Source organism: Numenius arquata, chromosome 11, assembly GCF_964106895.1.
Source record: "Numenius arquata chromosome 11, bNumArq3.hap1.1, whole genome shotgun sequence".
NCBI classification, from domain to species: domain Eukaryota; kingdom Metazoa; phylum Chordata; class Aves; order Charadriiformes; family Scolopacidae; genus Numenius; species Numenius arquata.
Window position 1 is genome coordinate 22255311 of NC_133586.1, and position 24885 is coordinate 22280195.

The window sequence follows — 24885 nt, forward strand, 5'->3', positions numbered from 1 at the left end:
GGATAAAGCAGATGTGAGCCTTGTGTAAAGCAGATATTGTGGGAAATTTGTGTCAGCTCAGTTGTGATCCTTCCCTCTGGTCGGTGCTGGGCGTTAGAGGGCAATCCCAAATGGCCTCTCTGGGCTCTGCGATGGGAACCTCCCTGCACCCGGGTGTCAGTACAGAGGCAGGACTCTCCTCCCTTTCATGCTCTAGCACTGGGCCCTGCAAACCCCAGGTAGTGACCCGGCGGTGGAGGAAGAAGCCAAGGTTATGCTCTGCACAGAGCTGCCTTTTCTCAGCCGCCAGCAAATGTGTGAGTTATTAGTGCATGGGAGGAGGCAGCAGGGCCTAATGGCACAAGCAAACACTCTCATTTATTCCTGTTTTTCAGAGGTGCACCAAGGAATAAAGGCTTTCTGCCCGAGCCTGTCTAGAATAGATCCCAATCACTGTATAAGAAGCTCCATAACTATTCACCTCTCCCTTAAATCGTCCATTCCCTCGGGCCCTTCACTCTCTGCTTTTAATATATTAAAGGAAAAAAGGCACTTCCCAAATCTGACAGGGTTTCTCCCTGCCCCCGGCTGGAGTTCCCTGGGTTACAGGAGGGAAAGCTTTTTGAAAAACACACAGAGGTGGGAGAGGAAAAGTCATTAGCGCAGTAAAGCTCTGGCGATACAAAAGATCCCTTCAGTGATCCTTCTGCAAACTGCCGCTAGGGCTTCATTAAAAGCATAGCCTGGGGCTGTCATTCAAATGGGCTGGATGCCTTTGGGTTATCTAAATGAGAATGATCCTTTCTGCAATGGGGAAAAAAAAAAAAAAAGAAAAAAAAAAAAAGATGAAACCAGTAGGAATTATTCTTTATGAATTATGTGCTCAGTTTTCATACTGACCTATTGAGTCAGCGTTGAGAGTCGGATTTCCTAGAACAGCCTTTCATGCTGGATTTTGGATATTTTCTTCTTTTCAGGCCAGAAATATTGCTAGAATGGCCTTTCTCTACACGAAGTGACACTGTGGACTCCAGCTGCATCGTGGACGCAGCAGAAATAATGGGGTTTAGAAGCAGTTATCCAAATCATTTATCCTTCTGGTTTCCAGCATTCTTCTGTGGCTCCCTCCCACTCTGGATTGAGCATGTCGGGCGTCTCTCGATGCGTATGACCCTGTGGCATCCTGATTAGGTGGGGAAGTGGTAATATCTGCTGTGGAAACAGGCATTCAAATTGAACAACTAGCTCTGACAACAGAGTGATGAGCCAATTTAGGCAGCTAAACCCACAAACTGTAATTCCTTTCATTTATAACAAAAGTTTTTTGCCTTTTTAGCTGCTTGAAGGGACTCACTGTGGGATCAGAGGAGGCCAATCCCTGGAATAGGCAGAGAGGGCAGGTACATGGTGCCGTGGGTGGTTGAGAGTAGCAGGACTATCTCTGTTGGAGCAGCAGGGAGTTGTGTGGACTTAGCCCTACAGTCACATCGCCTGCCCCTTTGGAGGTGACTCCCAAGCGGTCTAGTCATCCGCTGCACACCCATCTTCCTCTGCTGAGGAGGTGGTGGGCTCCTGGAGTTGTTTGGCACTCCAGGAGGTGGGTTCCTGGGCCGTTCTCCAGAGGTGTTCAGACCTCACGAAGCACTAGGTGGGCTTCTCCCTACGGTTTCAGCCACTGCACTATCAATTTGCATTAATAACATGCCAAACTGAGAATGACTTTGCTGTCTTCTATAAACCTGTATCCGTGTCTCTGTGCCTTTTGGCCTGCTGCCTGGTGCCCCATAAGAAAGTTGTGTTTACAGCTTTATTTGACATTCGAAGAGCTGACAGTTATCCTTCTCAAATATGAGAAGAAACTTCTTTACAGTGAGAGTGACAGAGCACTGGAACAGGCTGCCCAGGGAGGTTGTGGAGTCCCCTTCTTTGGAGATTTTCAAGACCTGCCTGGATGCAGTCCTGAGTAACATGCTCTGACATGCTCTGGGCAATCCTGCTTCAGCAGGGGAGTTGGACTAGATGATCTTTATGGTCCCTTCCAACTCTAAAAATTCAGTGAAATTCAGTGAAATCCTGCTGCATCCCTAAGGAAAGGGCGAGCTTGGAGAGGTGTCACTGCATGGCTCACTTGGAGGTCCGCTTTACAGCAGCACTGGGACTCGCGCTGTAACGAGAGGTGTGGTGGCAGGTCAGAAAACAGAACGTGTGACCACACAGGGCTGGAGCAGCAGGACAGGGGTGGGGGTACAAGAGCAGAGCTGCTGGGGGGGACTCTGCAGGTGACATAGTGGAGAGGCTGTGGGCTGGGGTGGAGGGACTGTGGTAGGGCTTTGGGGAGTTCAGGGCCAAGGGAGCAGGAGGGGCTGCAGGGTGGAGGAAACGAGCTCTGCAGGAAGCTTCAAGCTGATGGAGCCGGATTAGGACAGAGCTGATTGAAATAGACCCTGGAAGGGAGTTCCATACTACAGGTCAGGGTGGAGATGCTGGGACATGCGGCCTCATCTCATTCACAGGGGTCTTGTTTGCTTCTCACATCCCTCTCCTTTTTGTTCCCTTCCATTAAATCCAACTAGGACACTGTGTCACCAGATTGCGGGCTGGGCTGCAAAGCAGCTGGGCTGGATGTGCTTTCAAACCCTGGGGAGGCCTCCTGAGAAGGCCCAGCTATGGCAGCTGACAGCAGTGAGTCTCCCCGCTCCATTCACACACAGCTCTCCAAATATTTCACTCCTCCACTACCAGAAACAGCAAGACCGTGTGCGGGGAGCAGTGATTAACGTTTCTCCAGACGAGGCTCCAGGGCAGGACACGTTGGCAGGGCTGTCAGGCTTCCATCCCTCCCAGCTCTGTCACAAATTGCCATAGTGACACAGCAGCATGTGGGAGAGGATGCCAGATGTGTTTGGGGTCTCTGTTTTCCTTCTTTAGCTGGAAGCCAGCACACTGTGAGGACTTAAGTGTATGGTCCTTACTGAATCCAAACCATTGCCCAGTGACAGTTTGAAGGTCTCCTCTTTTCATGAATTGTGTTCACGGCAAATGAGGCGAGAAGGTGGGCTCTGTGCAGAGCCATACGGGGGCCAGCCATGTTTGCCAGAGCCCATTTCTCCTCACTGCGGCATGTTGTAAGGTAGGGAAAACCAAACCTGGGTGGATGTAGCTTGGGATAGCAGTCACTGGTGTGCCCTGTCTGTCTGCCATCACAAAACTGGGCACAAAAGAGCCAGGCATCCCCAACGTCTCCACAACACACCACCCTCAGGGAAAAAATAGTGTCCATCAAGTAATTCTTGACTATATATGTGAATTTAATAATCGGGCACCTGGATTTCTCTGTGTGTCCTGTACTGCGGCCAGCACAGCCATAGTGTTCTATGTTCCATGTCCTGTTCTGGCACAACACGACCACAGTTCTCCCTTTGCATCCGAGAACTGACTACAGAGGTGCAGCTGCTGTCGCCTGTTCACAGATTTCTGGGCTTCCTCTCTAAGATCTGCGATACAGCTTTGCTGCGTTTCTCGTTTCCCTTTGCCTTGCCCACCTTCATGTGAGACTGGAAGTGATGTAGCAGCAGAATACAAGAAAATAGTTGTATCAGACCCTCTTCTAGAAGCCTCTGCTGAGTTTGAGGCTGTTCTTTCTTGCATTTGATACTTGCAGAGACTGAATCTGACAGCCAGAACAAAGGCAGCTTCCACCACGGGTCAGTGTGTAGCATACATTTAGCAAGAGTGGAAATCAAAGAAGGGCATTGCAATTAAAAAGATGTAATGATAGAGTTTATTTCTGAGGAGTGGCTGATGGTCCAGAAATATTTGCAAGCAACTAATTTTATAAAATGAGTAATGGAGCTTTTAATGTAAATTAGAAGGCAAAATCAAAGGACAAAAGGGGTGAATGATTATGATTTTGTGTTTTGGTTTTTAATCTCTTTTTCAGCTGGTTCTGCTTGCATCCTGTGACTGACCCACGCTGAGGTGATGCAGCCATTTCTGTTACTTTAGCAAGGTTCTTGCCCCTGATACTGCATCTAATTCTGTTGGGTTGGTTGTTTGGGGGGCTGCCATCTCATCTGCTCTCTCTTGGCCCCTGCAGATCTTCCACATGACCTACGATCTGGCCAGTGCAGTGGTGCGGATTGTCAACCTGATCGGGATGATGCTGCTGCTGTGTCACTGGGATGGCTGCCTCCAGTTCCTCGTGCCCATGCTGCAGGACTTCCCCGACGACTGTTGGGTGTCTCTCAACCGCATGGTGGTAAGTGCCAGCCCTGCTTGCTCCTTCATGGCCCTAAACCCAGGCCAACATCCCAGCATCACCATTTCAGCATCCTCCAGCTTCCCATTTCCCCCTCCCACGTCCGTTTATGGCCTTCCTCCACTATCCAGGAGGCACTTGTCACCGTGTCACTGTGGGCATGGAGAATCCTTGGAGGTGGTCTCTGCATGGAGAGAGTCTCGGGGCTGCAGAGCAGGAACCAGCCCCAGCAGAGCCCGCTGCTGGCTGCCTGCAGCAGAAGGCAGGAGCCAGGCTCCCCCTCCTGGCAGGAAACAGCAAAGAGCAAGAATGGAAACGGGTTTCCGCTGGGATCTGGACACACTGACCCGAAGGCAGGAGGCAGAGGGGGTCCTGGAGCCATAGCTGGGGCCGATCCATAATTCCCATTGCTGATCTCAATGGGAAGCCTCTGCTCCATATCCCCTTGAAGGGTCGGTGTGATCACCCACCCTGCTCCCTGGGGAGCTCCACAATACCTCGTTAGAGTGGGCTGTAATAGACTTTGTGTTATGGTTTGAGAACCCACAACAATTTATTGTCATTCAGACAATTCTTCTCTCACCTGGTGACCCCTCCCCGCCCAGGAAGGGGAACGGGGACAAACAAGAAAACATGACGTTTAAAATATAAATAGATTTAATAGAATGAGACTAAATAATTAAGAATAATACTAAAGAACCAGTATTGATCTTGATACTAATATAAGATATAAAAGAATTATACTTGGCCAATTATATCAGCAGGAAGCCGTGCACTCCCAGCGGGGATGGCCAACATGGGACCCTGTGACCGCTGTGGCTTCAGGAGGAAGGGAAGGGCTCAGGGCTCCGGCACTGGGGCAAGTAGTTCTCTGGACCAACACCATTGAGGGAGAGAGAAACTCCCCAGAAAACTTTCTAATTTATATTGAGTGTGACATTCGTGGTATGAAATAACCCTGTTGGCAGCTTGGATCAAGTGCCTGGGTCTCACTTCTCCTCATCCCTGCACCTGGGGAGCTTGAAAACACCAAGACCTTGAATCCCACATCCCGGAGCTGGCTGTAAAGCAAATATTTTCACAAATTCAGACACCAGAGTCTTCTAAAAGTGCAGTTTTCCCAGGCATTAGAAGAGAAGTTAGTCCTGCGTCACTTGACCCAGGACACTCTGCCAAGCCACAGTTCGGCCTCCCGTCATGGGATCAGCAGCCAGACTTCCCAGTAACGTCCCAAGCTGCTGCTCTTTGCTGTGAGGGAGAGTTACACCATATGGTAAAAGTACGGGCAGTTCATGGTACCTTTCAACCATCTCGCTGAGAATTCAGGATCTTTTATTCAAAGGGACAATGTCCAGTTGATTAAGCAGCAAAAACTGACAAAGCTTAAAAAATTGCCTCTTATTGCAGCTCTTAACCTCCAGATTCCCCCAGCCAATTTCTTCTTAAAAAAAAAATAAATAATCAGGCACTCGGGCAGAACAGAACAAATGTAAAATGTATAAAAGAACGGCCAACTTCCCATGCCTCCCACATGCAGAGCTGTGGGCACATGCTGCCCATGCCTGAGAAGAGTGAGCATCCATGAAAAAGTCATCTGTTTGGTGTTTATTTATTCATTTCTTCCCTCTGCAATAATCATGCACTTCCTGCTGCTGAGAGGTGCCAGACTGACAGTTCTGGAGACTGGAACTGTTTATTTATCTACAGCAGAAGAACAACCCTTGCAGCAGCTGCCTTCTCTTCCCCCATGCTGCCTTTTTATTATTTATATGGCAGGAGCAATGAAAGATCAGGGCCCCATTGTGCTCGTGCTATACAGGTTCAAAAGGACATCCAGCTTCTCATCCCGGGGAGCTCAGAGGCAAGGACAGAAATCATCGCCATGGGCTGAAGTGACTTGGCCATGGTGCCCTTGCAGGACAGCTGCAGAGCAGCAGATTTGAACCCACGTTTCCTTTATCCTAACATTTGGGTGGAGGCTGCCATCTGACGGCAACAACTTCCCTTGGTTTTTCCCATTGAGCCCCGGGGGAAGAGGTGAAAGCTGGGCTTGCAGGGTTACAAATGCGAGTAGCACATTTGGCTCGAAGGCCAGAGGAGCAGAGCTGCGACACAAGCTGCAAAGTGACCTGAAGAGTCAAAGCAACAAGGTTGTCACCTGGGGCTGTACTGAGTAGGTTGCACAAATGCATGGCACAAGCTAATGCAAATTGGCTCTTGGATACTTTTCACTTGCAGAGCTGCAAATATATTGGGATCAGAGCCTGGTGACTAGGGAAGCAAAGCTAAATTTATTCAGTCTATAAAAAGTGTTACCTGGGCCAGACGATGATCAGAGCCTATAAATGACCATCAAGGTAACTGAGAGATGAAGGCATAGGGTCTTGAAAGGTGGCAGGAGACAGGGCAGAGAAAGAAAAGATTTAGCCAAAGCACCTTTCTTAGCAGCAAGAGTGAGGAGAGGGGAAGGATCCATCCCACAGGCAGGAGGGCTCAGCAGAGTCTCCAGGAGAGGCAGGGTAGAAAGCTTCAACCCAGAGCAGAGCTCTGCCGGGTAAGGACTCATGCTGCAGTCCTTGTCTTTCCAGCCTTGAGAGCCTGTGAAGCTGGGAATTAAACTTGCCTTGTGTGATTTTTTCCGCTTCTGCTCTACAGCTAAATCACCTTCATTTTCTCCACTTCATAAAAGTGGAAAAAAAAATATTATTATCCCAGTGACTGTCTCAGAAATGTAGCCTCAGGAAACTGGGATGAACTGGAGAGATGGTTATACGTCCCACCTATAGTTCAGGTGGCTTCCACTCCAGAAGCTGTACAGGAATATGCCAGCCCCAAAATAGCTTGATTTTAAAACAGTTAACAAAGGGAATAATTAGTTTTTCTGGAATCAGATAGTTTCTTCTCACAATAAGGTTCTGTCCTCTGATCTCCTGAAAAGATTTTCAGATGTGCCATTGGGACTAGTGATGGATGTGGATGGCATGATTAGTGCAACAATTTACCTGTGGTCTATAATGAAGTAATAGGAGAGACCACTGAGTCAGGAAACAAGAAGAAACCGGTGGTTTGGGCTGTTTGGTGCCAAGATCTTGATGGTAGTTTCCAGAATGGCTCTGTTTGAGAGCTGTGAGGGACAGGGTTGGGAGGTGGGAGGCCAGGATGGCATCTGTCTGTGACAGAGCTGGTAGGTTGGCTTTTGGGACATTCTGTGCTGACCTGGTCACAGCTTTGAGGAGATAAATATACTTGGTGCACGACTGCCCTGATTACACGCAGGAGCCAAAAAGCTGGGATGGAATGGGTGGAATAGGGAAAAAAGGAATCTTCTGAAGCTGCTAGAGCCAAGGCAAGCTGAAAGTGAGGCGCCAAATGCTTTGGAGGCTCTCTCCCTGAGTATGCTGGTGCTGCTCTTCCACCGCTCCAGAGTTTCCCACCTAGCCACTTGGCAGTCCATAAAACCAGCTCTGATTCCGATGTAACAGGGAAAGAAGATTCATCACCTCCCATCTGCTTCCTCAAGGTTTGATCCTCTTCCAGGGGATTCATGAAGGATCTGGTGTTGCCAAAATCATATCAGGGGCTTGATAAATCCCTGGGTCCAATTCATCTTGGTGTTTTCTACACACTCCATGTTTCACCGTTAGCAATTTAGGAGGAGTGAGTCTCTGTATGACTTCTGTCTGAACTGGCTCGGAAATGGCAGGGAAGGATGTTCTCAGCATTAATTGCTGAGCCCCAGTCTCAGAGGCTTCAGCATTAGCTTCCCTACAGGGCAGGTTATTAAAACGAGAAGGACTAGTGAGCGAGCTGCAGAGCGGCGTGTGTGCGGGTGGCAGCGGCTCCCTGAGACCTTCGCCTGGCAGCTCCTCATCAGAGAAATCTGAGCTCTGCTGAGACCTGAAAGCTGCTGGAAACACGTGGCTTCCTCCCTTGGGTATCGCGCTGAACTGATAAACCCTGCAGGGAAGGCAAATATCCCCATGTCAGATGCAGCAACCTTGCATAGGAAATGCTAATTGTCTTCCCTTCTACCAAAAGGAGGAGAGTAGCTTTGCTTTTGAGCTTAACGCCCCCTCCTTGCCCCCCAACACATTCTTGTAGTGCTGCTGATAGAAAGGAGAAAGAGAGGTGGATGCAGCATGTGTTGTGGAAGACAGAGCCATCCTGCATGGATCTCCTGTGTGATTCCTAACTCTCCCCAAGCCTCTGGTCCAGCAGATCTCTCATACCCTCACACTCAGCAGCCAGATGAAGCTGTGTAGTAGATTAGCATGTTTTATAAAATCTGTCAGGGAGCAGCAAGAGTTGGGCTGCTCCAATGATGGGTTATGAGCCCGGAGCCAAGGGTGACCCCTGCACAGTGCCCTTGCCAACTAGGGCACAATTCCTACCAGTCCAAAACAGGGTGGACAGAGCAGAAGTGGTGGTAAGAGGGTCCACTGCCCATTCCAGTGAAGGCCAGGGTCTACCCAGGGAGTCCAGTTAGGGATGGGGTCAGAGGCAAGGCTGGAAACAAGGCGTATATACATTCAGGGCCCAGGGTTGGGCAGAGGTACAGGTAGCTCAAGCCTGGGCTGAAATGGAGCTCCAGGAACAGTGGGTGCGTGGGTGGGGATCCCAGGCAAGGCTGACTGGGACAATTTAAACACGGAGTTCCAAGAAAATCTCTTCTGTTAAATGAAGGCCATGCAAAGCTCCTCTTGGGAATAAGCCCAGAACAGGCAGGTTCTGTCCATTGTGAAGTTTGACCCATCATCTCCATTTCTTGTCCCCACTATTCCCTTCCTTTAAACTGGATGGAAAGGTCTGCTTTCCCTGCCCGGTGTTGTCCAGAGGAGGGCAGTGATGTTCAGAGGCCTTATTTCACAGCTTGACACAAGTGGTGTGCAGTAGCAAACCCAGTAAGGACTCTGTGGCCAGATCACTGCTGAGACAAACGTGGGGGTTCACAAGATTGAAATATGCCCTTTAGCTACAGACGGCTCCTTATACTGTGAAATATTAGTGGTGTGAGCCAGGCATAACATTTTGCCCATGGATTATGCCCCTACCCCGAGAATTTGCCAGTACTTCTCTGTGTCTTTACTTTTCTGTCTCTAGTCTTCTTCTGGGAGGGTTCAACCAGGTTCACTCACCTGTACCTCAGACCCCGAACATCCTGGGACACGGCAGTGTTTCTTTCAGTGCTGCCGTAGGTACTGCAGAACCCAACACGGCTTTTGAAAAGTTCTGGGAACGTGTCTCCAAGTATTGAAGGGTGGATCTGAGCAGAGGCATTGCAATCCAGACACTGATCCCAGAGAAACCCTTCTAGTCCTGCCAATGTGGACGTTAAAAACAAGCTAGTCTGAGAAACCGCTTCAAAATCATTTTAACTCCCTTTTGCAAATGCTCTTAGCGCCTGGCATGTGTCTGAGAGAACATCCCTCTTGGCTGTGTTCAAGCACAGATCTGTAGCTCCATTTCAGCTTGCTTTGAGATTTGGTTAATGAGGAGTCATTTTCTTTCCGCAGTTTAAGGCCTCATTTACCTCCCCTAATGGACCATTTTAACCACTCCAGTATATTTGAAGCAGAACAACCCTCCCACCGCGGCGACCGGTATAATGGTATATTGAGTATAGGGGTATGTCTCTTACAGAAACAAGCTGTACCAGTATAAGGCACCATGATGCCAGTGGCACCACTACTACTAGTCTGGCTTAAAGTACTGCATTCTTGACCTGCTGCTTATTCTGTGGAAAAGAAAAGACTGTAGAGCAGGCCTAAAACTAAAGGTATACTGAGATTTCTAAGCAAAGAGTCATCCCATGGACTGTGCCGTGAGGATCCAGCGCTCTTCACAGGTGCTCAAAGAGCTCAGAGGTTGTGTCCTAAAGGTAATTGCTCTGAAAGGTTTCCCCTTCATGGAAGTGCCTCCCTTTCAGCAGCCCTTGATCTCTTCTCCCAGCAGACCGCATTGCTCGGGATTTTTTTTGAAACACTCCGTGGTTTCCTCCAGCTCTCAGCCCTCAGCCTGTCACTGCTCAGCAATCTCCTCGGCCTGGCACAAAGCAGGCTGTCCTCGCCGGGAGCTGTGCTGCTGATGGGAATTGGGGTTGCGACTTGTAAGTATAGAGTTCCCTGGGAGCCAGAAGTATTTCTACAGGCTCCGGGGGCTCCGTGATGTTGGATGTTGTAGTATGGATGACTAATTCCTACAAACTACTGGCAAGCTTCCTTGCAAACAGCACTCCTGAGCAGCAGTTTGCCGGAAGAATGGCTTTTAAAACTTGAACCTGCCTGAGACCCAGATGTTCCTCTTAGGCTCTGATCATTCCTGGCTGTTAGAGACCCTGGCAGCCAGTTTCCTGATATATCAAATTCTTACTCTGTCTCCCCGAATTCTCTTTGGAATTTCAGCTTGCCATTTCTTTTATCTCCGTGCTCTCAGTTCTGTTGCGGAGCTGTGCTGCCGCGTTAAACTACTGCCACACTGAACTCAGAAACAGCAGCATTTCTGCAGTGAGAAGTGCCTGCCCGGGAAATGAATTCATTTAATGAGGAAGGGATGGGCCAGGTCCCCCTGCACTGCTTCTTCGGCCCCAGCAAAGCTGTGAATGCACTGCCCACCTTTACAGATGAGGCACCGTCTTAAGCAGAGGTTAGACTGCTCCTGCCTGTTGTCTCAGGATGATGATTTTCCTGCTGAAGTGTGGGCAAGAGATGGACTGAAGACATAAGAGTTTACAGCATTTGCCATTCTCTAAGTGCAGGGGCCCTGACTTTGTGACTGCTGGTACTACAGGGCTGAGGGAAAGGGAAATGGAAATGTTCCTGGAAATGTTAACAGTGAAGATGCAGGGATGCTTATGTGAGATGTGTGAGATGCTTGATGCCTTCATAGGTCAGAAATTGGTCTGCAACATGACACAAAACCCAGGTGGTGGAAAAATGGACACCCCACATGTGTTTGGCCAGGACTTTGGGGGCCACGTCATAGACATGGATGAGGCAAAGGAGCAAACAGCGTCACTCCTTTGGTCCTTCCTGCTGGTTCCTTCCTGTCCAGGCAGCAGAATGCCCGTGCTCTTTGCCTTCCTCTGTAGCTGGCTGCACTTTCAGCTGCGGCTCCTCACACACTGGCACAGCCGGGAATAGAGACACCAATGACCACATTGTCCCTCATCTCTCTCTCTCTCTCTGTTGGCTCAAATGTAGTTTTTTCCAGTGCAGGAGGTGAACAGGTTCCAGCTTTGTTAGGGAGGTGAGCCCAGACAGGCCGGCGCCAGCAGGGAGCACTCTCTTCTGGGGCTGTGAATGTGCTACTTCTGTGTCCGCTTCGCTGTCACTTCTGTTCCTCTACCCTTCCTGTCGCCGTGTGAATCAGGCCTGTGTTGCATAATGTAACTCAATATGGCCAGGGTGACACTATCCCCTGTCTTTGTCCATGTGCTTATCTCCTCACCAAGCATTAACGCTCTCCAGAGGTCCCAGCTCTTTGCCACAGCTCACAAACAGCAACAGGACACTTTGCCTTTGCCTGTTTACTGCTCGTAAGCTCACTGAAAAATTTCCATCTACATCAGTGACGCTCCGAGAGCTGTTTGCAGAGAGGTCATCAGCCCTCCACCTGATGGTGATTAGACCCCTCCAAGGAGGTGTCCAGTAAACTCCAGGGCTCCCAGCAACACTGGTCACCAGTGCTGAGGCTGCTGCATCTCTCCGAATGGAGTTCACAACATTCTTGCTTGTCTGTTTGAAAAGCCACAACCCAGGCTTTCTGTGCAATGACCTTCGAAGTTGCCATGGTATATGTATCTGCACAGCTATATCCATAATGTTAACACCTTCTTGGGAACAGCCAGAAGACTGATGAATGGACAGATTATGTGCTGCAATGAATGTCACTGTAGCAGAGGTATTTTTTCACATACCTTGTAATAGCAGTGTGTGATGACAGTGCATTTACTTTACAAGGTTTTGTGGCAAGGACTTGCTAGCATATAATACCCACAGGATAGTAAATGTACCTTGAGCTGTTCCACTCCGGCTAATCAGAATAATCGTGAAACGTAGGCTGTTTTTTCTCCCTATCCCATGATGTAATTGCTGAGGTGCCTCTTGTGTTAGTTGGAGTGGGAGAGCACAGAGTGTCCGAAAGAAGCTGTTGACTTCAGCTGGCTTCTCACGGTGGTTTATTGCATCTCTCAAATGAGACCATTTGTAGTTTTCTCAACTCCCTGAAAAAAAAGCCCTGTTTTACAATGAGAACTTGCTGCCTGGACATTATCATCTTAATTTTCTGCCCTTCCCATCTCTTCAGATAATGACCAGAGATCCTGACCATTTCCTAAATTGCTTGGGAGTGATTTTCCCCACTCTAAGATCTTCCTGCTGGCAACCTTGCTCAACCCGTCTTTTACCATTTCTCTGTTCAAGTCCGTTTCCCAATGGAGTAATCATTTGCTTCAGTTCCTTCTCCCACACGCGGGTCATTTTGAAAATATCCCAATGCATCAGCTCAGTTTATCCCAGGTTACCAGCCTGTCATACTGTCTGGTTTCCTTTCTGGAAAGTTTTGCTGGAAAGTGTACCTGGAATCTGTAAAAAACTCTTGCTAAAGTCAGTTAATGTCACGTGACTAAATTTGGGCTTTCTTTTTTTTTTTTTTTTGTTAAAATTGAGTGTGCCCAGCACTTCCAAGCCATCAGAGAATGAAATTGCTTGTTTAACACATGAAGGTGCTTTAAACGTGGACTTTTGGGTCTAACGGTAGATACCCTTTTCTGAAATGTGTTCATCCCTGAGAATGTCTTGTCCCACTGCTAAAGCTGTGTCTGTCTGTCTCTTTAGAACGACTCCTGGGGAAAGCAGTATTCCTACGCGCTGTTCAAGGCCATGAGCCACATGCTCTGCATTGGGTACGGGCAGCAGGCGCCCGTTGGCATGTCAGATGTGTGGCTTACCATGCTGAGCATGATTGTGGGTGCCACCTGCTATGCCATGTTCATCGGCCACGCCACAGCCCTCATCCAGTCTCTGGACTCCTCCCGGCGGCAGTACCAGGAGAAGGTAAGGACTGGGCTTTGTAACCCTTGTGTGACCCAGGGGTGGTTTGTGCGCTGTCTGGAGGAAGCCAGGGCTGTCACTGACCCGTGTGAGAGGCCAAAAGTGCGGTGTCTTTGTCACCACAGCGGTTTTTTTGGTAATTCATACCCATCCGTTCACTCAAACAGACCCTCAGGAGGAAATAGATGGAAGATCAGATGAATAATAGTAGGGCAAGTGGGTGATTTTTGTTGTTTCTGACCATCTTTTTAGATCAACATTATCAATGTCACTGGTATCTAAAACTGTAAGTCACTTTTTCCTTTCCGAGATCTTGTTTCAAGTCTCAAGTGAATGTTCCAGAATGAGCAGCTTTTGTTTAGCAAGTACTTTCTTTAAAAGTATCCAGATTATTCACTTCAGTGCTCATGAGCAAAACTCCATAACAACCCCCAAAGCCCAGATCAAAGCTCAGGAGCTGCGAGCGGGTTCCCCAGGTAGCTATCGAATTAATTGCGCCATTGTTGAATGGCCTAATGTAGGGCACAGAGGGAAATGTCACAACTGATCGGGTTACCAGTGCAGCGGCAGTAACTGGTGGTGGTGGGTTTAAGGCGAGTGCAATTAGATTATAGGTGCAAGGGTAGCTATTGTTCAAGTGGGTGAAGTATGACTAGGCGTAAGAAAGGTGAATTTTAAGTTGCTACATGGGAGGAGGTGGGAGAAAGGATTTGTTGGATGGCCTAGGAACAGAGTAGAGACGTGGGAATTACAACACTAGACCACAGGAAGACCTTGCAGTAGCACAGAGAGTGAGAGCAAAGACAACCAGAGACTGAATCACGCTTTGGGGATAGGGAAGGTCTCAAACTGCTGCTAGAGCTAAAAGAGAGAAAAAGCCCAGGAGAGGAAGCGGGGAGGACTGGGATGCAATTAGAGCACTGGGCTTTCTATAGAGTTTTACCACTGTGTTGCAGATTGGCTGGACTAATTCTACTTGAGAGTAAGGTATGCCAAAGAGAAGGACACTGCAGCACCAGGAGTGCAAACTGATCAAATCTGTGTATGCAGAGTATTTATTCAAATGGGTTTGAAGTAGCATAGAAGTCAAGGACTGATTTGCAAATCCAACCACCTGGTCCATGGAGCTGCAGCCAAGTTTACACCTGCAGGACCGGGCACTATGATTTTTTTTCCCCAGCCAGGTCTGAAGGCAAGGGCAGAACTTGACCCTGGAAGTTGGATTCCAGTCGGTGCTCAGGGAAATCAGTCACCAATAAGCCAGCAGGGACCATGGCTGAGGTGTGAGATGTTAAAGCCTGACTAGAATTGGAGATGTGCATGAGACGGTTAATAGATCAAGGAGAAAAGCTTCGTGACAAAAACAGTGGGCAGAGGATTTACCAAAGGGTGTATTTCATGTGTAGTGGTTATAGCAGGTTAATTTCCCAAGGTATTCTCCTAGGAATAAACCCTCAGGGATCGAGTATGCTCATTTTCCTCTTGCAAATGGGACAAATGATGGCCTTAAAACAAATATGTATTTACTTTCTGCATTCCTTAGCACTTGAATAGCCGTGATTAAAATGAGGCTGCTTCATGATTTGCAGCCCTGCAACTCAATTTAGTACAGTCCTCATGGGACAATGTGTCTGTTGAAGCATATAAGCGAAGAATCTCACCAAGTTTGCGGGTCGATTGGTAGAAGCAGGCGGCAGTTTGGAGGCTTCTGCTGAGTACGTGCACCTTCGGGCTGCCAACAGGGCTCTGCCTCTCACCTCCGCAGGGGCTCAGGCCGCAGAGATTTTAGCAGCTGTTCTGGGAGCAGCCAAAGAAAGGGGAGACAGTGGGGAGGGAGAGAAATCGCAGAAATAACCTAGTAAAAAGAAAGAAGGTTATAGCTAGTAACTGTAAGGACAGGCTTTGCTTTGTGCAACATTCAGGATAAGGTTCCGGAGTGAGTTTGTGACGAGGTTTCCTACTGTCTAGATCTCTGCCAAACCCACTTGTTCTTCCCTTGTACAAACAGGGCTGTTGAGAAGAGGAATGAAAGCCAAGATGCGCTGTCTGTTGGCTTCAGTAGTAGGCTCATCTCACCCTGGGTTGGATTCATCGACCATTTGGACACTCAATCCCTGTCCTGTCTAAATCTTCTCCTGTAGCATCTGACTTCATGCTGTGCTAGTTCCTGCAGGGCAGGGAAGCTGTATGGGATTGATAGCACAATAGGAAGCGTGGAGAATGTGGAGAGGGAAGTTGCACTCTCCAAGAGAGCATAGTGCTGAGGTTCCTGAGTCCAAGTGGAGAGTCCCGTGTGGGTCTGAACACTCACACCAGCTCAGGCACTGGAACTGGCACAGCCATCATCTAAGTCTAGATCTGTGCCTCCCTTTAAAAGCTCTAAATCAGAATAGCTCTTTAGATCTAGCACTCTGAAGTGACTATTCTATTTCCAGTCCCACAGGCAAAGTTAGAAGGGACCTGTCCGTCCCATCTTGCATTGCAGAGTGTGTTGTGCCCTAAATTACTTGCCCGTGGTCACAGAGAGACTCAGTGTGGGATCAGGAGCTGACTCTTGTCTCTTAACCTCAGCCCGGTGTCAAACTCCAAAATATCTTTGCACCCAAGATTGGTGTCTATTTCCTACGTGTGAGAGAATATTACTACAAGTCCATTCTGAAGGATTCTGATAGAAAAATTTCCCAAAGTTGTGTTGTGCTGTTCCATATTATAACTGAATTGATCTGACAGCTCTGACCAAAGAGGAGCAGCCTCCCATCCCTGTTCTCACCCAGTGCTCCCTGCCACTGTTCTCAGCTGCACCGCTTCCCTCTCGTGCACCACCTTTCAACCTTCTCAGACCTTTACTGAGCTGATTTCTTTCTTCTGGATTAGTTTTCTACCAGACTAGTGGGTTGAATCACCTTACTGTAGAGTCCAGCAGTGCCAGAGCTGGTGCAGGGGGCTGGTGGAGAAGCTCCATGAGCAAGAGCAGAGGCACAAGGCCCTTTTCAGCTATTCTTGGATGAGCTCAAGCCTTAACATGTAAGTTCATCATTAACTGCGAAATTACCCCACAACCTGCAGTAACTGTGGCTCACAAGAGAGAAAGAGTGTTTCTTGGCCAGGAGATGAATAAACTAGACTGATAGGCAAGTTATTTTCATGCTTTTTGCAGGTTCCCCTATTAATTTCTTTCTCTAATCCCAAAGCTCAGCTGGATTAATATTTATGTCAAGTCACCACACACACACACTCGTCCTCCCCAGCAGAGTCCGTAACCTTGAGGCTTTTGGAAGCGGTGATTATGCTGTTTACTGCAGCCGTGCTCCTTGGAATGGAGCAGAGGCTCTGTGCTCCTCTCTCCCATCCCAGCAGGATGCACGCAGTGATGGACATCCTGCAGAGAGGCTCAGCTCTCCCGTGTTATCTTCTCAGGTACACATGGAAGAATGACTGAGGAGAGGTAGGAATTGCTGCTGTCAGCATTGCAGAGCCCGGTAAAGCCGTAATCTCTCTTGCCAGAGCCTCATCTCTCCTCAAGATCTGTCTGCTACTGGCATTCTCGGCTCTCCACATTCATTCCCCTGCTCCTCCTTCCCCCGAACAGTCTATTCAATGCCTCTTGTTCTGAAAACATATGTTGAAACGGGGTAGATACTTGCATATTCTCTTGTCATTATTCTGAAGAAGCACCTGCTGCAGCACAGTTGCAAGGGGACAAGCAGGTAACGCTAAAAGAAAGAATTGCTTTATAAATCCTACGGAAGCACTAGTGACATCAGCTCTCAGCTCCTGAACCAGCCCTGCCTAACCATCAGCACAGTCCTTCTCGCCACAGTTTTATCCCATGCTCTGGCTCTCGCAGCAAAAAAAAAGCACTTCACTGTCCAACTATCAGCATTTCAGCTCTTGTCACCAGCCTGAGGGTGAGCGGAGCCTCAGCCTGACCCTTCGTGGCTACTCCTGTGGTTTTAGGCCGTTTTACTGTGCAGTTGGGTGTCCTGAGCTGCCTCCAAATGAACATGTGCAGGGAATTTGGTGCAGAGATCCTAGCTGTGGTCCTGGATACAGTATAATCACATTAGCCTGGCAACCTGCCCTTGCTGATTAGCCCCCCTCCACTCCTCCTTTAAGCAGAGCTAATTAACCCAAGCCCAGCACTGTACCAGAGCTATATTAATTCTTGTGGCTCCAGGGTTAGCCCAGCCAGTGCAACCTTGGGGACGACACAGCGCAGATACATTAAGATAACTAGTGTCAGCTGCTCGGTTAGAGTGGAATTGGGCAAAAAATGCCATTATTCCCACATCTACTCTGCCACAAACCTCAAACCTCAAATCTCTCCATCTCTCAGATGGGAGATTTCATGTTCATTACCACTCTGGACAGGATTTGAAGAGCTGTTCCCAAAATAATTGGCCACCAATGTCAGTAGGTTCTCAGGTGACATTCCCAGATGCTTAGAGCCTGAGGGGATACGCAGAAGTCCCCTCCTGAGCTAATAACATCCCAATTCTGGATGTCAGGAAAGCTGCAAATCTTCCTTACTTGTCTGGTAATGTGTGTGAAGGAGAGGGTAAGGAGTGTGCAGCACTCCAGAAATTAAAGGTGTCTGGAAAATTTAATCAAATGCAAAATTTAATCAAAATTCCTAATTGGAAAAAGTTTGGAGTGCTTTGCTTTATCCTGTCATGACTGCACTAGTCGCGTATTACCTCAGTCTGGTAAGAGATGGCCTGAGAACTATTATGTCTCGTGTTACTGTCAATCAGAGCATTTGGGGTTGGTAACAGGACGAATAAATGATGTGCTTTATTGATTGTGTCGAGAAGCAAGGGCCTCTGGTGTGCGCTGGGCTCCGTGTCTCAGCACTGCCTCTTGGTAGCTTCTTCTGTAATCAGGACTGGGTTTTCTGCCTGGTTTGCAAGTGAAAGGAGCAAAATGCAGCTTAAGTTTACAGGAGGGGTCCGACTTCCCCCCTGACAGATTAAAAAATGGCTGGAATAATAAATGGTCCCCCATCCCCACCTTCTCTGTGTCCCTACCCATGTGTGATAGCGGGTCCAAGGTGGTTGCCAGAAAATCGCGACCTGATGGAAGTTGGCCCTCCTTTGAGCGGCGATTTGGACCAGATGACCCCCTCCTCAGAGGTCCCTTCCAACTTACATCATCCTTTGACTCTGGTTTAACGTTCCTGAGTGCTTTCAGGCAGCGAGCAGCCAAGACTCAGTGATAGTGGCTGGTTCAGGACTCTGCATCCAGTGCTGCGAGGCAGCTTTTACAGGTACCGCATCCATCTCAGTCTTAGAAGAATGTTTGTAAGAAATAGGTAACGGAGTGGTGTAAATAATGATTTGTTCAGTTCAGCTCAAGCAAAACACCAGAAGTTTGTGTCTTTTCTTTAAGGTTATTTAGTCTTTTTCATAAAAGAATCCTGGGTTGGTTCTAAAATGCACGTGTTTTCTGAATGAAAACCTACTGGTTTCATTTAAAAACATCTTGCAGTGCAAATTGCCTTCCTTTTTTAGTCTTAACTAATCTGGGGTTGAGTAGTTTCTGTTCTTGCAAGAATATTTCATTGGTGAACTTAATATTCCTTGAAACCATTTACCCCTCTGTTACAGCAGGTTTACGTTGGGGATTCATCCAGGTTTGCTGTATCAGAGAGACTGTGATTATGGCCAGGATTTTGGCATCTTATTTCTGGGAGCGGAAGCCAGACAGGCAGTTCTGTTCTTTGAGCAGTGTCGATGACAGCCTGGTCCGAGCAGTGCTCGTGCAGGCACGAGCGCTGCGTGTCACGGGAAGGAAAGTGCTGTTGCCTCAGCAGTTCTTCCTATCCCAGTGTGGGATTTCAAACTTCATTATCAGTTTTGAAATTCATGTTGGCACTTGAACTGTAAATAAATAAATAAATACATCATAATGCAAAGAGCTGAGCCTCCCTGCTGAGCCATCTCTCCTGGCGAAAGGCTGTTCCCAGCAATACTGATTTCAAATTGCACCGACTCTCTCTTCCCTTTTCCCCATCTCTGGCCTTTGTCTGGTGGCAGATTGTAGCTCATCTTGCTCATTCTGCTGTTCTGATGAGAGTAATGTTGGTCTCTTTTTTCTTATCACGCCTCCAAATATGTGGATCCAGTGACACGACCTGACATCTCCAAAATATCCTGTGATATGAGTTTCACAGTGCTTAATGAATAATGAAAGGTTCATTAACCAGGTCCAAAAGGCTGGACTACTGACTTACTCTAGGATGTGACTTCTCAAACCCAGAAGGGCATTCTCCTTGGGTGCCTTTCCCAGGCTGGAACTAGTCTTGGAAAACAAGCTGTTTCTGTAGCCATGAGGTACCGGTTTGTACATAATACATTCATCACTGCAGCACCTTGACGTGACGCGCAGGATTAGACCTTAAGGCTGAGCACCTGTAAGAGCAGACAAACAGGGCATTGCCCACAACATTTAATGCAAAGAGATTTGTCCCAAACTTCTTGGATCTGCTCTCCCAGGCCCCAGGAAGTTGTCAGATGTTTCCATTGCTTGCAGCAAAGCCAGGCTGTGTCCTCTGGGCACGTCACTGCCGGCCCCCACAGTGGGGTTCCCTGGCTGTGGCCACTGTTCCTCCCATGGGAGGGAATAAACAACTTCCATCAGGTTCATAATTGACCCCACTCAGTCTGTTGACATCTCACAGCCCAGAAATGGGATTGTCTGAAGCATAATCCTGGCCTGAAAAGGTACTGATTAACAGCAGCTACAGCACCTGATCAGTACAGCCATCCTCAATTGTAATGAATATTGTATAGAAAGTGGAAAAAAAAACTCCAAGAATTTTCTGCTGGTGTCTGTGGTCAGTTTCTGAATAGATAGTTTCTGAAGGTATCACTGCGGTAAGGGGAAAATTGTTCCATGTTTTTCAGCATGTAACATGCAACGCTTAAAAATTACCTTCATGAAATTGAGCTAGTGCCGTGGTACAAAAATTAACCCAGTTTTTGGAAGAACTCAGAACCAGGACATTATGGAAAGCTTTTTGCAGAATGGAGGTAGCTGTTGAATAGCTTCCAAAGCTGAAGAGTAGATGGACATGGGTTTAAATTTAGCTCATGAATCAGAAAGCAAAAGTAGCCCTGATAATCTTTGGTGCTGTGCTGGATGTGGTCCGAGCTGTTCTGGTATTGAAATAACCACCAATTCCTAAACACCCTGCTACAATTTGCCTGGACCACACTCTGATCCCCCAACACCCCAGTTGTCTTCCCACTTCCCAGCTCCTGTAGAGTTTCCCCTGGTTCCCTTGGTGAAGGAATCCAGCTCCTGCTTCAAGCCTCACCAGTGAGCCCATCCTCTGGCTGCCTGGGAGCTGGGGGGTATGGGAAGGACAGCATATGCCCAAATACAGCTCCTTTCAACCCCTTCCCTATGGCTATGGAGAAGCCAGCCCTGGGCACATGTAATTTCATGAATTAAAATATATTCTTGTTGGAAAACAGCGGGACAGTGCTCATGAGCCTGAGTATGTACGTAGAGCCAACTGCATTCCTAAGTGTCAGCAGACTCGGGATAAATTGCGATGGCCCACACCAGTTACTGTTCTCAGCGCAATTTATAGAATCACAGAATCATAGAATGGTTAGAGTTGGAAGGCACCTTAAAGATCATTGAGTTCCAACCCCCCTGCCCTGGGCAGGGACACCTCCCACCAGAACAGGTTGCTCAAAGCCCCATCCAGCCTGGCCTTGAACACTTCCAGGCATGGGTCATCCACAGCTTCTCTGGGCAACCTGTTCCAGTGTCTCACCACCTCACAGTAAAGAATTTCTTTCTAGTATCTAATCTAAATCTCCCCTCTTTCAACTTAAAACCATTACCCCTCGTCGTATCGCTGCAGTTCCTGACAAAGAGTCCCTCCCCATCTCTTCTGTAGCCCCCTTCAGGTACTGGAAGGCTGCTATAAGGTCTCCCCGGAGCCTTCTCTTCTCCAGGCTGAACAACCCCAGCTCTCTCAGTCTGTCTTCAAAGGAGAGGTGCTCCAGCCCTCCGAAGACGAGGAAGAGAAAAGAGCAAAATTATATCTGCTAAGATTCGTGCTAAATAAGATCAAGCATGGAGCTCTGCAAAGGGAAACCAACTAAGATTGCACCAGCATTGTTGGCATGATTTTATTGTGTTGAAAAATTCACTTTTCTTCCCTTAAACCACTCATTCCTGGAGTCATTTGACTCCACGAGAATGTGCATCTTGGTCACTTTGAGTAAGATGTCTATCTGGCCATAGAACAAATCCTGACGGTGGGAACAGGAATGGCTTAAAAGACAAATAAATGGAACTCAGCATTTGTTTGGTTTTGATGATTACTAAATGCTGGGGAGCTCCACTGTTTTACTCCTAATCATAGATCAGAGAAAATGAAACAAAGATGCAACCATGTCCCATCAAGACACTCTGTCTGGTGGATCTCATGGCTTGATCTTTCCCCCATGAAGCACTGACCCACTTGAGAGAGCCACAGTGTTGTACGTCGTGGCTGCTTATGTGTATCTTACTCCGGGCTCGCAGGATATAGTCCAGCCTTTTCAGTCAGTGACTTATTACTGCCAGAGAGAGGAGGGTTCATGATAAAGATTGAGGGCATGGAAGGAGTTAAAAATATCTAGTTCCCTTTGGACTGTGAATGATCTGAGCTTTAGCAGAAGGGGAGGGGAGTGGGGAGACAACTGGGGAAAGCGGCCAGTTCTAGAAGGAAAAATACTCAGCTAAATAGTTTCCTTTTGATATATTAATACCTCCTTCAAGGGCTTATTTGAGGAAAAACAGACTTAAGAAAATGAGTTAGGATTTAAATGGACTCAATTGTCTTCAGAGAGATTTAAATAATTCCTAAATGAGTCTTTTTAGTTGAACTCAGAGAGGCCACTAATCTCTGCGCATTCCTCTGAGCACAGGTCAGGCTGAGGACATGGAGACAAGTAGGAAGACGGGCCAGAGAAGTTCAAGGGAGAAAGGAGGCAAGAGGGGCTGTTGAGTTAGGGCTGCCCACATCTGAAAGGCTCTCAAAGGGGTGCCAGCTCGAGGGGACATGAAGAGGCTTCAGAGAGTGTCAGATCTGCATGCTGTCAGGGCCTCAGTTAAAAAAAGGAGACCTGCAAATTCAGGATTATTGGGCAAAGTCTTCAATCCCCAGGCACTCTGCTGGTGGTGTTCACCACATGATTACCCTTACCCCTTTGCTTTGTCCCATCGCTGTGTTGCTGGTGACCTCGGGAGTGGATCTCATTTAGGGCTTAGAGCTGAGAAGAGACATGGACATCCCACGACACTTTGAAAGGCCCTCCCTCGGGCAGTGTTTTAGTGGGCTTTTGGTTAGTGACTGTTGGTGCTTGACACTGCAAGAGTGGTGGTCTTCAGCCTGGCTGAGGGGCTCCAAGGAAAGGGGGAAAAAGCCCAGGTGAATCTTCAGTTTATCAAACGTAGAGAGAAGGGGCTGATGCTTTCATATCTGAGCGCCTCTGCAGGACTCCATCTCTGCGCAAGGGAGAGTTAAGAGCCCACAACACACTCCAGCTGGCCTGGGTGAGAGGAGAGAGCACCAGCAAAGACAGGAGAGCCAAAACGTGTGCCTCTTGTTAACTATGACAGAGAAATACCGTTTCTTATTTTACAGTTTTCATTTATAAGCACATTTTTAATTTGTAATGGGAAACAGAACCTTATCTAGGGACAGTGATTGTAGGAGACTCTGACAAGCCCTAGGGACTTTGCAGAGCAGTAATTTATTGCTCTTTGTTACAAAGCCATAAATCCATGTAGAGTAGTGAATAAGCAGAGTCTGAGTCGCCCCATCCAACCTGTGCCTGTGAGTCTGAGAAGCTGTGGGTATTTTTCCCAAGAAGCAAAGGTCAGATGAAGATTGATGGCAAGTGCTTATGGTGAAGAGAAGCGGGGTAGTGGGCAGAGGGCTGGCAGCAGGCGATGAGAGGCATCGTGTGACGCTGGTCAATGTTCCCATTCAAGATATGGGGCTAAAACAGAGTATAAGGTGATGGTTTTGGCAAATAATTCATTCAACAAAAATGTGGCATTAAAGCAAGCAGAACTGTTTGTGGATTTAGGATAAGTTTGATAAACCCGAGTCATCAAAAGCTAGTGCCTAATGATTTCCCTTTCCATAATGAATGTCCTGCACATCCTATGTCCAATTTGCCAGGTCCTATGGCTCAAATGCTGCAGTGCACCTCCAGTGGCAGTAGACATCTACATTTAGGTATGAGCCAAGCCCTTAAATATTCTGCATTCGAGAGCATAACCTGCAGAGTCCTCAGACCAGTGAGTTGTCCACACGTGAGACGTTGGTTTCTGCTCCCTTCATCTTCCTTGCTGACGAGCTGCAGACTGTGCAGCACCAGGCGTAGCCTCCCCCCCGGCCACAAGGCCCTGCCAGTCTCTACAGCACCTCGGCAATGCAAATAATAAAGCGCAGCCTTCATCGCCCGGCTCCCCACCCGGCTCCCGGTGGGGAGGTGGTGACTCGCTTGACTTTGGTCATGCTGTAGCGATCATGAATATTTAGAGCCAGCTCCTCTGCTGCTGGCTACAGACAAAAAGCTCTGGAAATGCCAGGAAACCCCCAGTGTCCCCTCTGCCACCTTGGCTTCTTAGAGTAATTCCTTCTCCTCTCGGGTGCAGATGGAGTCGTTAGCATGCAAGGCAGGGCCAGCACAGACTGTACTGAGAGCAGAGTGACACCGGTGTGTGCAGGGGAGGGCTGTAATGAGCAGAAGTTTGGTAATTAGGCACTTCAGCACAAGCTGCAGTAAAGGGACATTCAGGGACAGATTTGTCAGGGAGAAGAGGGGAAAGAGGGATGGCAAAGAGGGAGCACAGTCCTTTTGCCAGCATTATTTAGTGTGGCACATGCTCAGGACCGTTTTCTGACCATTCCAATGCACACACCTTGTCTCTGCAGCACCTTCCAGGCAAGTGGACCCACTTACAGACCTGTGCCCTTGAGGGAGTGTCATTTGCTCACAGAAAGCACCATTCATCCCCAAATACTGCTCTGGTATCAGTCCGTGTGCCCTTGTATTCCCCTCTAAAATGACATGATGGACAGGCAAATTGTTAGGTAAAAATACTGCCAGGTTAGACAGCACGAGTGCACGGGGCAAGAGGGACCCAGCAGAAGGTGAAGAAGATCTGGACCTGCCAGCCCTGGGTGGGAAAGCAAAGGTGCCATCGTAGGGGAGGACACAGAGGCGAGGCGAAGCAGGCCATGGGCACTGCAGCTTCAGCCGAATAACTGTCCAGTTTCTGTCTGTGTGTGCCCTTCAGTCTGTCTGTGAACATCCGAGGTAGGACCGTGTTCCGCTGTTGGGTACAGCCCCTGGTACAGCAGGTTCCTGTGCTCGGCTGAGGCCTGGAGGTGCTGCACATCACTTACTGGTCTAGAGCCGAGCTGCCAGGTCACGCGCCTTGGCCACCAGTCTGCCATGTGCCATGGAAAAACCTGCTGTTGAGGGCACATTGTGCCTTCTCGCTCTCATTCTGCACAGGGTTTGGACAGTCTTCACTCTGATTTATTTGCTGGGGGGAGACTCCCAGCTGAGCCCTCCT

The 24885-nt window shown here is 48.3% G+C and overlaps 1 protein-coding gene across 4 annotated transcripts in view; it reads left to right on the forward strand.

Annotated features, from left to right (window-relative positions):
* HCN4 (hyperpolarization activated cyclic nucleotide gated potassium channel 4) overlaps nt 1-24885 on the forward strand; it is a 108244-nt gene that overhangs the window by 62613 nt on the left and 20746 nt on the right. For all 4 annotated transcript variants that reach the window (XM_074155910.1, XM_074155911.1, XM_074155914.1 and 1 more), the window contains exons 3-4: nt 4076-4237; nt 13072-13290. In XM_074155910.1, coding sequence (XP_074012011.1) covers nt 4076-4237; nt 13072-13290 — 381 coding nt within the window. The remainder of the gene's footprint in view (nt 1-4075; nt 4238-13071; nt 13291-24885) is intronic.